At 39.3% G+C, this 13,369-nt stretch overlaps 1 protein-coding gene across 1 annotated transcript in view; it reads left to right on the top strand.

The window, feature by feature from the left end:
• The window catches only part of LOC111963453 (serine/threonine-protein kinase D1-like), a 61,442-nt gene that overhangs the window by 8,581 nt on the left and 39,492 nt on the right, over nucleotides 1–13,369 (top strand). The window contains exon 2 of the mRNA XM_023986903.1: nucleotides 12,158–12,296. Coding sequence (XP_023842671.1) covers nucleotides 12,158–12,296 — 139 coding nt within the window. The remainder of the gene's footprint in view (nucleotides 1–12,157; nucleotides 12,297–13,369) is intronic.

Here is a 13,369-nt window from a genome sequence, read left to right as displayed (position 1 = left end):
TTCACATCAATGGGGATGTAGGAGAGCGGTTCGAGAGCTTCAAGTTCCTTGATGTCCACATCACCAACAAACTATCATGGTCCAAACACACCAATAAAGTTGTGAAGAGGGCACGACAACGCCTATTATCCCCCAAGAGACTGAAAAGATTTGCATGGGTCCCCAGATCCTCCAAAATTTCTACAGCTGCACCATCGAGAGCATCCTGACCGGTTGTATCACCGCCTGGTATGGCAACTGTTCGGCCTCCGACCGTAAGGCGCTACAGAGGGTAGTGCGTAAGGCCCAGTACATCACTGGGGCCAAGCTTCCTGACATCCACGACCTCTATACCAGGCGGTGTCAGAAGAAGGTCCAAACATTTTTCAAAGACTCTAGCCACCCAAGTTATAGACTATTCTTTCTGCTACCACATGACAAGCGGTACCGGAGCGCCAAGTCTAGGTCCAAAAGGCTCCTTAACAGCTTCTACCCTGAAGCCTTAAGTTGGCTGAACCCCCCTCTGAGCCTGCCATTATTAATGAGTACACTATAGACTAGACTCTAGCAGAGGCAGTACAGTGAAGACCTACTAAGAGAATGCACTGGGTTGGTTTGGCATGCCAGCAGCACCTCAGAGCTGTAAAATAGTCTCTAATAAAGTGTGAACATACAGCTTTTAAGGTCAGAGATACTTACAGATGTGGGATCTTAATTTGATCACCATGTTGCAGGAGAACATTCCTGAAATGCAGAAATGTACAACTTTTTTGAGGTTTTAAAAGGCTTCTGAAGTTTGTCATTTCCACTTTGAAATTTCAGATGTGATTTTCCCTTTCAAAAAATGTATAAACCTCTACAAAAATGTCCCTGAATTATAATCCACATAATAATTCACATTTCCTGTTGTTGCAGGCTTATTTTCCTGCTGTAGCTAACTGGATGAACTAATATTTTTAAAGCTGTACTTCCTGTTGACGTAATTCATGCTAATGTTGGGTTTTTGAGCTAATGTCCAATTGACTCCCATTCACTCCTTGCGGAGTGCACTCCTTGTCCCAGAATCAACCAGCATGCAACGCGCGGCCCGTTGAATGTGTGGCCAACATACACAATGGCCGTTAATACGATTCCAATGGAGTTTCCCATCTCCTAAAAATTATCTCTGTTATGGTGACAATGAGAAACAGTCTTAAAAGAGAACTATGATTAAATATGGTGTCAAATTATTAACCAAGAACGTATTCTCTTTGTCAACTATAGTTGTGTCTGGGAGAAAGAGAGTAAGAGATTAGTAGAGGGTACAGTACATTAGAGTAGTCCATGTTAGATTCAGGTGTTACATATTTCAAGTGTTTGTTAATTAGTACAGTGCATACTGCATGAGATCAGTTTCATATACATACAATATACATACAGTGTACATACAGTATACATACAGTGTATATACAGTATGCGTACTTATTTAACTAAGTGTGTGAGCACTCCAGACCCTTGGTTATTCACTGTAAAATGAAAGTACAGTATAATAACAAGTAGGAATTTCATTTACAGTGAGACATGTTAATTGATTTTGTTCCGGTAATTAGTCTTTATAATAAACAATGATTTTCTTTTCTCTACTGGTTATGGACGCCCACCCCATGGTACCAATTATTTCTCAGCTCTTTAGTAGCTATCTCTCTAGCTTTCATATCAGACATTCTCTCTTAATGCATGCGTTCAATTCTCATGTTATAAAATATTAACTTTCCCAAAATTAATACCGATTAAAGGGTTCCAGATTTCCTGTTTATTCCCTTCTGATTCCGGGAATTTTCCAACTGATATTTCTGAAAAACCTAGGAATTTGGAGATAGTTACTGGAATTTTGCAACTCTATTCAAATACACTAGTATCCCCGAAGAGTTACATAAATCACATAATAATAATAAAAAACTGTGTCAGGGTTAGTCTAGACTAGAGAGTTTGCCTTCGAATTGCAATTATCACTCTGAGGGCTAAAATAATAGCAATAGCTGCAGCAACAGCTCTTCTATGTACGCCAGTCATAGGGTTTGTGTGTGTGTGTGTGTGTGTGTGTGTGTGTGTGGTGTGGTGTGTGTGTGTGTGTGTGTGTGTGTGTGTGTGTGTGTGTGTGTGTGTGTGTGTGTGTGTGTGTGTGTGTGTGTGTGTGTGTGTGTGTGTGTGTGTGAGTCAGTGAGTGAGTGTTGTGTGTGTGTGTGTGTGGTGAAACAGAGGGAGGCAGAGAAACAAAAGCCCAGAAGTGTAACAGTATTGACCAGTGGTTGTCACACCACAGCCAGCAGAACTCACAGTGAGAAACCTCTGCTCATACCACACAGGGATAATAACCTGGCTGGAGATGTTTACATTTTAGTAGACACTCTTATCCAGAGTGACTTACATACATTGTCATACTCCTACTGTACATCAGTACTGTATATGTAAAGTGATGATGGGAATAGTATATACATGTACAAATATTCCCATGTAGGTACAGTTGAAAACATTATCACCTATATTTTTAAATGTATCATATTACTCAAACTTCTGATGTTAAAGTTTAAACACTGAGGTAAACACTAATGCTCTGGCACTATTTAAAAGAAAGAAAAAACATTACAATAAAAAAGCTTATTSAAATTCAGAAGGGTTAAAAATAATAATCAACYAACTCTTTCTTCCAAAACGGTTCTTATGTTGTTTAAGGTAGAAAGCACCCTTTGACTTACAAATAACCCTCGTCTTCTAAAAAGGGTTCTTCAGATGAAAACGTCATAACCCTATCCCTCTGCACAGAACCCTTTTGGAATCCTTTGAAATGTAATGCTTTGTACAGTTGAGTTTGACAATATCTCACCTTCGGGGGCGACAAGAGCTTGGACAAGTCAGGCAATCTTGAGGCGTCTCTAGCTGTATGTGCTATACTGTGTGTGCTATTTAGTATCACCCAAGCCACATCCACACCTCTGTCTCTTGATAGGGAGTTCCTTTCCATTTACACAACTCAGTCAGGACTCTAGGACAAATACCACACTATTTCTGGGGTAAAGGTGTCAGTTAGTAAACACAAGGAAAGGTGTATAACTTTTTACATAATGCACTGTATTTTGGGAGTACATGCCATTTCTCATGAGAGGAAGGTGATCCTATAAGACTGTCAGGATTTGTAAGTTGCTATTCGATTGAAATGGTGTCCATTCTATGTGATGCAAGGCTTATATTTACAGTAACTCTATTATTAAAACGAAATAGTTAGCAATATACGCCCACAGTACAGTCGTGAGGTACAGGCACTGGAAACTGATCCATAACATGAAACAAAAATACATTAACAAAAAGAAGAGGCAATTGATATCAAAGCAATGAGCATGTTATGTGGGTCGTTCCACCAATTTGGTGCCTTTTGAGAAGTGTACTGTAACTTTGAGGGGAAAAAAACATTTGCTTTTAGCTCATTTTAACATTCTGTTGTAAAGAGCACATGATCAACTTCATTAAAAACTAGTTTTTCCATATCAAGAGGTTAAATAAAAAAAATACTATATAGTATTATAGTGTACCTATAAAGTGCCCAACAAGTTACAGGGTAACAGGGTTTACCATTTTTTTTATCTTAAATCAGCCATCCCCTTGTGACAGGGGGAATGGAAGCTTGTTGTGTGCAACCAGGAGGGGCAAAAATGTATTGTTAAACATTTGTAGCCTGTGTATTTATGGGTAGCAGGGTTGACGTGTTATGCTCAACCCACTCAGTCTTCCACCACAAAACACCAAGAAATGCCCAAAAAGAGTAGAACCAGCTTACCTGCTTTTACGCTATGATTTGACCATCAGATGTTCAATGTTTCTTTTGGAGAGAAAAAAGGAATAGTTTCACAATATTAAAACGAGAGTTCAGATCACGTGACAGGGTTAACCTTAAAATGAGGGACAGTTTTTAAAAAATCCTTCAAATGAATCACTAATCACATTAAATAACTAATAATCTTCAGAAATAACTTTTTCAAAGCAACAAAATAACTAGGGCTTTACAATGATGGTGAAAACGTGTAGACATTTTGGGGTTAAGTGGGTTAAACTCTTCCTGGAAGTCCACAGATGGTGCACAGAGGGACATGTGAAAATGTAGCATTTTTTGCACTTAATTCATATAAGAATTCTTATTGAATTGTGCATGTGATTGATTCTCCATGTGGTTAATATATTATTATTATTATTATTTATGGTCACATATACTGAATAGATGCAAAAGGGCACTTTTTTATTAAAGGGCACTTTGTTGAAAATGTAATGTTGGTGCACAACTTCTACTTAAAATATCAAAGTCACTCATTTCGTGGAACGACCCATGTCCATTTTGAGAGTGCTCGTGTTATTCTTAGTTTTTTCCCCCACTCAATTCTGCTTAGTCACTCATTTCCACAAAACTGAAAATTMGATTTATTTTGATTTGAAATAGGTTGTGTAGTCATTGTGGACTTCCTTTGTCAGAGCAGTATAGCATTTGCTTTTGCTATTCTTGGGCGTTAGTTCAGAAACGTTATGACCACGGTGCATTTAGACACTTCTATCCACTGAGATGTATACAGTACTGCTGCAACAGACTGCTCTCCCACCACTTAGACACTTCTATCCACTGAGATGTATACAGTNGCAACAGACTGCTCTCCCACCACTTAGACACTTCTATCCACTGAGATGTATACAGTACTGCTGCAACAGACTGCTCTCCCACCACTTAGACACTTTTTGTTCAATTGCAGCTGATGTGCATATTACATTTTTAAACAGATCATTTCGCCATGATTATACTTGGACTTGGAACTCGACTTAAGCCTTGTTTATACCTGCCGCTAACATGCGTCCTTTGTCCTGATCATATCCGGATTTTGATTGTGCACACATTTTCAGAAATATGTCTACACAATGTATTAAAATGTGTCTCATATCTGTCCACTGTGCCCACATTGTGACCAGATTTCCTGGGCCTATTCTTTCAAAACATTATATTTATTTATTTATTTATTTTAAGACATAATGATAATGATTAAATGGTTTCACTGTCCATATCTGTCTACACTTGTAAGATATCCAGACACAATGCACGCCTGACTACCTCCAGAGCTGGTCATGAATATCTGATCACAATCAGATCAGAACGCATCTTTTAATTGTCTGTCTGAAAATGTGGGCACAATCAGAATGAGGACAAGATCAAGACAAAGGATACATGTTAGAACCAGYTATAAATGGGGCTTGAGACACTTATAGCACAGGTTCACTCAGTCATGAATCAATGACATTGTTGAGCTTCACAGTTTGTGTACTATATTGCATTTGTCATAGCTTTTTTGAATTCATCATGCATTCACCACTATATTTAGTTGATGAATTCATGAAAACAAAAAACACATCCCCACTAACAACAAGGGACCAGACTATTCCTCTCTCAATCCACCTTTTGAAAGAATGATGTTGTTTGACTTTGAAATGTGACCTTAGTCACAAATATCTTGTTTGAAAACCTCAACAACAAGATTTAAACCTTTGCACAGTGGAGTTTGCTACCAAGGTGTAAGGTGAAAGAAAAGCATAGGTTGATGTTCTCAGAAGGAAGGGCAACTRAATAAGACTAGTCTATGGCGTAGGTGTGAGAGCAGAGCGGCAGTTAGAGCTGCATTAGTGATTCACACAGGCTGAATAGCTTTCAGAGGCTATTTCCCCCTCAGCCGACGGACTGAGCCACAGCTGCTTCTAACAGTGTTAAAAACAGAACTTCAGCTAGCTACGGCACTGACTGCGCCTATTGTTTGAGAGAGAAGACGGCCTTCAAATTGATGTTCTTTGTYCATCGCACTTATCCATAAAAAAACATAAAGCAGGAAAATAACAGTGTTGAAAGGCCATCTTGGAAGTGCCACATCAGTCTCCCCAGAGAGGCAATATAGCTAGTACTGTTGCCTGTGAATTTCCTGTGCTTTTAAAATAAGCATTTCTCCCTCATAGGGGGTAAATGACAAGGTTCAGTCTCTCTCTGCTTTTCTTTTGATGGTTCAGACATTCAGCAAATATATGTGAATCCGTTGTGTCAAATAAATGAATATAATTTCAATCAGGAATCGAGCCTTGGGTTACGCTGCCATGACAACCCTACTGTTACAGGGGGGTTGCTCTCATGGTGACCTCAGTACCACCCTTACCTCTCTGTATATTTTTGTACAGACCTCATTAGAGGCTGACAGGAGAGATATCTACTGCCATTAACTAGGTAGAGAAAATTMAGATATAGATTTGTATTTTTCACACTCTTAGAAATAAGGGTATYGTTAGGGTACAGTACAAATCTAAATAAAATAAAATMTAAACATAAAAATCACATAATGTATCTTCAAAGGTACAGATATAATCTTACATGGTAGGCCTACTGTTCGTTACCTTTTAGCGTACATGTGTGGATAATCTACTATAATGGTACATTTTTGTACCCAATATTTTGAATGTAAAGGGTCAATCATCACACACTCTCAAAAACCACGCCCATCATTATCATATTTCCCAGCATGCTCTATTGCAGGTCGATTTTTGTTTGTTTSTTTCAATATGTGTTTTTCATGCACATTGATTGATTGATCTTATAATACACAAAGATAAATATCATAACTTTTTCTAAACTAATCCAATCTGTTAGTATTTGGACTTATTGCACCCGTTACTGAGATGGTTGTTCCCGTTTAGATTGTTTACGTAGTCTAATTTATCATTTTTCCCTACCTTGGCAGTCATTATAAATGCAGAATGCAGCTGATTAAAAGTTAACATTCATGGATATTCCAACTTTTGCTGGATTCAAATAGGAAATACATATCACTTTGCAAGCCAGCATAATGTGACTTGCCTAATGTGGCCTGCAAACCAGGAGTTTCAGACCACTGTGTTGCGGTAAACCTAGGCTGTCAAATTATCGCCTTACGATATATGTAATGTGTTGTCATAAAGAGTTTAATTTCAATGATAAAATGTTAATTTAGGCACTCTACAGGACTGAAAGCCATTAAATGCTACAACCATATCTCTATCATTAGCACACAGTCATATGGTTGGTACTGGTAACTCAAAAATGTGTTTGAAAGGCACCCTGGGAAATATGCAAATAAGGCTTTACACCCTACAGTGTTAAAGTAACACCCCAAAACCTTTTTAGAAGTAATTTTTTTTGCCACTTAAAAGGAACACACAGCTTCGTCACAGTGGTAGCACCCTAAAAAGTCAAATTTGTACCTTTTCTGAAGGTAAGCTTGTCAACCTGTACTATCTTGTCCCCTAATGTCCACTATTGGCTCTATTAAGGTGCAAACTACCAGGGTACAGTTATGTACCTATAACTAAAGGTGCAAGGGAGGGTACCACTACAGTGACAAGTGTTTGTGCCCCTTTAGGAACTAATCTAAACCTTTCCTGAGGTGTGCAGGAGCTGTTTGAATTTCAACCAGACAAACAGGTTAGGGCATTTTCACATATAGTCCTCCTTAAAAGAAGCGATCTCAGTCCTCTTTAAAGTGAACTCTGGGGTAAAAAAAGAGTAAAATAACAGTTATCTTTGTATTCACACTGCCCTTGCCTTTTAATGAGGATTCAACTCTTTTGCTTGTTCACCTCACCTATTTTGTTATCTTTGCATTCACATTGCTATGAAAGGAACCAATATTTTTTACCAACATTCACTCAATGCACTCTGGGTTTTTACGAAGTGCAGGAAAAGCCATTCCATCAGAATATGTTATCAGACAGCTAGATATACCTACAGTTGAAGTTGGAAGTTTACATACACTTAGGTTGGAGTCATTAAAACMTGTTTTTCAACCACTCCACAAATTCCTTCTTAACAAACTATAGTTTTGGCAAGTCGGTTAGGACATCTACTTTGTGCATGACACAAGTAAATTGTCCAACAATTYTTTACAGACAGATTATTTAACTTATAATTCACTGTTTCACAAATCCAGTGGGTCAGAAGTTTACATACACTAAGTTGACTGTGCCTTTAACAGCTTGGAAAATTCTAGAAAATGATGCCATGGCTTTAGAAGCTTCTGATAGGCTAATTGACATAATTTGAGTCAATTGGAGGTGTACCTGTGGATCTATTTCAAGGCCTACCATCAAACTCAGTGGCTCTTTGCTTGACATCATGGGAAAATCAAAAGAAATCAGCCAAGATCTCAGAAAAAAATGGTACACCTCCACAAGTCTGGTTCATCCTTGGGAGCAATTTCCAAACACCTGAAGGTACCACATTCATCTGTACAAACAATAGTACACAAGTATAAACACCATGGGACCACGCAGCCGTCATACCGCTCAGGAAGGAGACGCGTTCTGTCTCCTAGAGATTAACGTACTTTGGAGCGAAAAGTGCAAATCAATCCCAGAACAACAGCAAAGGACCTTGTGAAGATGCTGGAGGAAACAGGTACAAAAGTATCAGTATCCACAGTAAAACGAGTCCTATATCGACATAACCTGAAAGGCCGCTCAGCAAGGAAGAAGCCACTGCTCCAAAACCGCCATAAAAAAGCCAGACTACGGTTTGCAGCTGCACATGGGGACAAAGATCGCACTTTTTGGAGAAATGTCCTCTGGTCTGATTGGCCATAATGATCATCGTTATGTTTGGAGGAAAAAGGGGGATGCTTGCAAGCCGAAGAACACCATCCCAACCGTGAAGCACGGGGGTGGCAGCAACATGTTGTGGTGGTGCTTTGCTGCAGGAGGGACTGGTGCACTTTAAAAAATAGATGGCATCATGAGGGAGGAAAATTATGTGGATATATTGAGGCAACATCTCAAGACATCAGTCAGGAAGTTAAACCTTGGTCGCAAATGGGTCTTCCAAATGGACAATGACCCCAAGCATACTTCCAAAGTTGTGGCAAAATGGCTTAAGGACAACAAAGTCAAGGTATTGGAGTGGCCATCACAATGTCCTAACCTTAATCCTACAGAAAATCTGTGGGCAGAGCAAGGAGGCCTACAAACCTGACTCAGTTACACCAGCTCTGTCAGGAGGAATGGGCCGAAATTCACCCAACTTATTGTGGGAAGCTTGTGGAAGGCTACCAGAAACGTTTGACCCAAGTTAAACAATGTAAAGGCAATGTTACTAAATACTAATTGAGTGTATGTGAACTTCTGACCCACTGGGAATGTGATGAAAGAAATAAAAGCTGAAATAAATCATTCTCTCTACTATTATTCTGACATTTCACATTATTTAAATAAAGTGGTGATCCTAACTGACTTAAGACAGGGACTTTTTACCAGGATTAAATGTCAGGAATTGTGAAAACTAAGGTGTATGTAAACTTCCGACTTCAACTGTACTTAAATTGTGGATGCTAATAGATTGCATTTAGTTCAAAGACAATGCATACTAATTATAATCAGAAGATAATATTAACACGTAAATGCTTGGTAACAGAAAATAAATAATAATTGCAGATTAAACATTGCTGTAATTGAACATTTTACACCCAATGTAGGCTCCTGCCCCTTTAAGAGCTAACGTTGATTTTGTACTGTATTTTGTGATTATCACCAAATATTGTTGTCTTCTCATACTATTTAAACCCCACAATCAAATAAACAGCATATGAAGCTCTCTTAACCTGTAGATCACATATTACAAACAAATAATCAGAAACATCTTGTCAGTACAAAACGCCACACATACGTTTTTTCCGCAAATCTGAATCATCATCTTCTCACTTTTGCAGAACCAATGTGAGGTGTTATGGCAGGGGAAACGGTGTTGCATAATGTCAAGCCAACCTGGATAACTTTGTGTACATATTACCTTAAAAAAGTGAGCCGGACCTTGGAATTAAATCGAACCGAACTCAGACCACCTCTTGAGATGGTCTCAGCTCGGTTTGCTTCGGGGGCTCTTTTAAGTGGTCTGAGTTCCTTTTGGAGTGTTCACTATGCACAACAAATTTGGGTTTACAAATTGGCTGAATGTGACCAAGTGTGATAACACCCTAAAATTTGTGATATTGCTACTAAGATGCATTATTCACAATAGGATTAGCTAACATATTAGACTCATAGTACAATTGTGAGATGCTTAACTTTTTTAAATGATAGAGATATGTTCGTTTCCATGCCACTTGAAGTCTTCTTTCTTTTTGTCTTAGACAATATTTGCAATATATTATCATTGTTCATTCTCATTGATTTAAAAAAAAGTCTACTAGGTCTCCTTCCCTCTAGCTGTTTCTGTTGCATCGTTATTCTCAGGTGCTCCCTTTGCAAAACGTATAATTATCTCTCAGAGTTATTACAATAATAATATTGCAACAGTCCATTGTCGGTGTTACTAACAAGTTGTAATTGGATTAGTCTAAGGGTAACAGTTGATCAAATTACTGTGTGTGTGTGTGTGTGTGTGTGTGTGTGTGTGTGTATGTGTGTGTGTGTGTGTGTGCGTGTGTGTGTGCGCGCGTGCGCGTGCGTGTGTGTGTGTGCGTGTGTGATGTGATGTGATCTTGGCTAGATGGTGAAATAGTGGAATTGGCTACATGTTGTAACCTAGCTCATCAGAGTAGATCAATAGCGGGTTATGCACAGCAGTGGTTCCCTCACCACACTACACAGGTCAGTCAATATGTTGCTCTTTTCTTTGACATTGGATTGATTGGCAGGCTGTTATTCCTAAAACTGTTTTGTAACTAACCACAGAAATAGTGTTTAAACATAGTGCAAGTAGTTTGACTTTGGATAGATTAGTGAAAACTGACCTTGAGAAATCCAGTGTTCTACTACAGAACATGGTGAAACAGACCAGTCTCCTTTTACTATGTTTCTAAATACCAAGGGTCTGTTCAGCTGGGTGCAACATTACAGCATGCGCAGCTCTATCCAATGCTTTTCATTCTGCAATATTCTGCACATTTCACCTAATTGAATACACCCCAGGTTTGTTTAGTGTCCTTGCTGTGGGCTGTTTTCTAGTATCCTGGGTATTTATTTGTATTAAGCACAGGTAATTTTCTAACTCCATTAAAATATAGTAAGGCCTCTGTTAATTAATGTGGGCTCCTTGGCAACAAACTGTTTGGTTTAATACCTACCCTACATTTACCAAAGGAAGACAATTGCCATGTCTGTTTGTTGGCTATAGGCTTCTGCCACTTGGTAAAGACTGTATATAACATATTATAAGCTGCATAATAAGACACCATAAGGGCTCGTAACATGCTTATAACAGTCTGCATCATTATGGGGCTCCATAATCAGCAGAGTAAAACCAATTTGAAGAGGCATATTACTTAGCTGTGACTTGCATTACTACTGAATGGAGGCTGTGATGAACAGCTTTGTAAATATCCCTGAAGAACCATTGGAGCTACTCAGTAATGCGCTAGTATATTTATTACATCAATTGTCAGTTTGGTGTCAGACAGTACAGTATCATCAATTGTGAAAATTTGAACTATGGGCTCTCTAAATTGAATTTCGAGACAACATCACTGTTCCTCTAAATGTTATAAGGTTAATGTAATCAAAATCAAATCAAAGTTTATTGGTCACGTACACAGATMTGCAGGTGTTGTAGCAGGTGCAGTGAAATGCTTATGTTACTAGTTCCAACAGTTCAGTCGAATGTCTAGCAAATACAATACTAATACACAAATAAAATWAAACAATGAATTAAGAAATGTCAGAACAAGTCCAATTAACTCTCCACGTAGATATATTAGAGTGAGCAGTGTCAGAATCCAGAATATAAATATAAATACATGGTGTGTATAGACAGTATATAACTTGAAAAGAAAATGGTATGTACAGTAGCATGTATATTAGGGTGAGCTATGTGGAGAATACCGCACACTCTGTCCTAGTCTGCTGTGTGAGATGCCTCCAGAAGGGCCTCTATTGAGACTGGTGTCTTCTTGGGTTGCATACAAACAAAGCAGAAAAGGGCCTCTTTAATTTGACAATTTAACATAATGTTTTATAATAGTTTGAAAGGAAATGATTGTACATTTCTCTCCACTAAGTCAACAAGCAATATAACAACAAATCGGGTTTGAACAGAACTCTAGTCAACCAAACAAGAAAACCTATCAAATGTTAACCAATGCCAGCTACTCTTTTTGTCTCTCCCACACAGTTACCCGAATGTGGCTTCTATGGGATGTATGACAAGATCCTGCTGTTTCGCCACGACCCAGGCTCAGAGAACATCCTCCAGCTGGTGAAATGTGCTACAGACATCACAGAGGGAGACCTGGTTGAGGTGGTCCTGTCAGGTAAGACCAGTGTTCACTACACAATACACACTACCTGGTTGAGGTGGTCCTGTCAGGTAAGACCAGTGTTCACTACACAATACACACTACCTGGTTGATGTGGTCCTGTCAGATAAGACTACAGTACATACTAGAATAGGGCTGTGTCCGTTAGCCCAAAACGGAAGAAAATAAACTGAAATAMGGAGGAAATACCCAAACTTGACCAATAGGAAACATTTGTTTTGGTTTTCTGATGCAAAATGTTTCAAAACATTTTGTTACGGTTTCCCTAATGAAAATGATCCCTCCTTAGAATGTCAGGCATGGCACAACCTTATCTTCATCATTTAAAGTGGAACTTCTCAACATGCAGACAGTGTTCCTCTGGATTTGAGTATGCAGCATGCTCCTGTTTGAGGGWGAGTTCTGTTCACCTGTGTTCTTTTTGCATACAGGCTACATTCATTTAACCTTTGTCCACAGTATATTAACGCATATCAATAATGCAGGTCATATCACCGCCACCTTACCGGCCACCCTAGACCCACTTCAGATCCACAGATGACGCAATCGCCATCACACTGCACACTGCCCTATCCCATRTGGACAAAAATAATACGTATGTAAGAATGCTGTTCATTGACTACAGCTCAGCACCATAGTACCCTCCAAGCTCATCATCAGGCTGGAGGCCCTGGGTCTCAACCTCTCCCTGTGCAACTGGATCCTGGACTTTCTGACGGGCCGCACCCAGGTAGTGAAGGTAGGAAACAACATCTCCACTTCACTGACCCTCAACACTGGGGCCCCACAAGGGTGTCTGCTTTGCCCTCTCCTGTACTCCCTGTTCACCCACGACTGCACGGCCATGCACGCCTTRAACTCAATCATCAAGTTTGCAGACAACACAACAGTAGTGGTCTTGATCACCAACAACGACGAGACAGCATACAGGGAGGAGGTGAGGGCACTCGGAGTGTGGTGTRAGGAAAACAAACTTACACTCAACGTCAACATAACAAAGGAGATGATCGTGGACTTCAGGAAACTGCAGAGGGAGCACCCCCCTATCCACATCGATGGGATAGCAG

The sequence above is a fragment of the Salvelinus sp. IW2-2015 genome, linkage group LG4q.2, assembly GCF_002910315.2.
Source record: "Salvelinus sp. IW2-2015 linkage group LG4q.2, ASM291031v2, whole genome shotgun sequence".
In the NCBI taxonomy this organism is placed as follows: domain Eukaryota; kingdom Metazoa; phylum Chordata; class Actinopteri; order Salmoniformes; family Salmonidae; genus Salvelinus; species Salvelinus sp. IW2-2015.
This window is presented reverse-complemented; position numbering and strand designations above follow the sequence as displayed.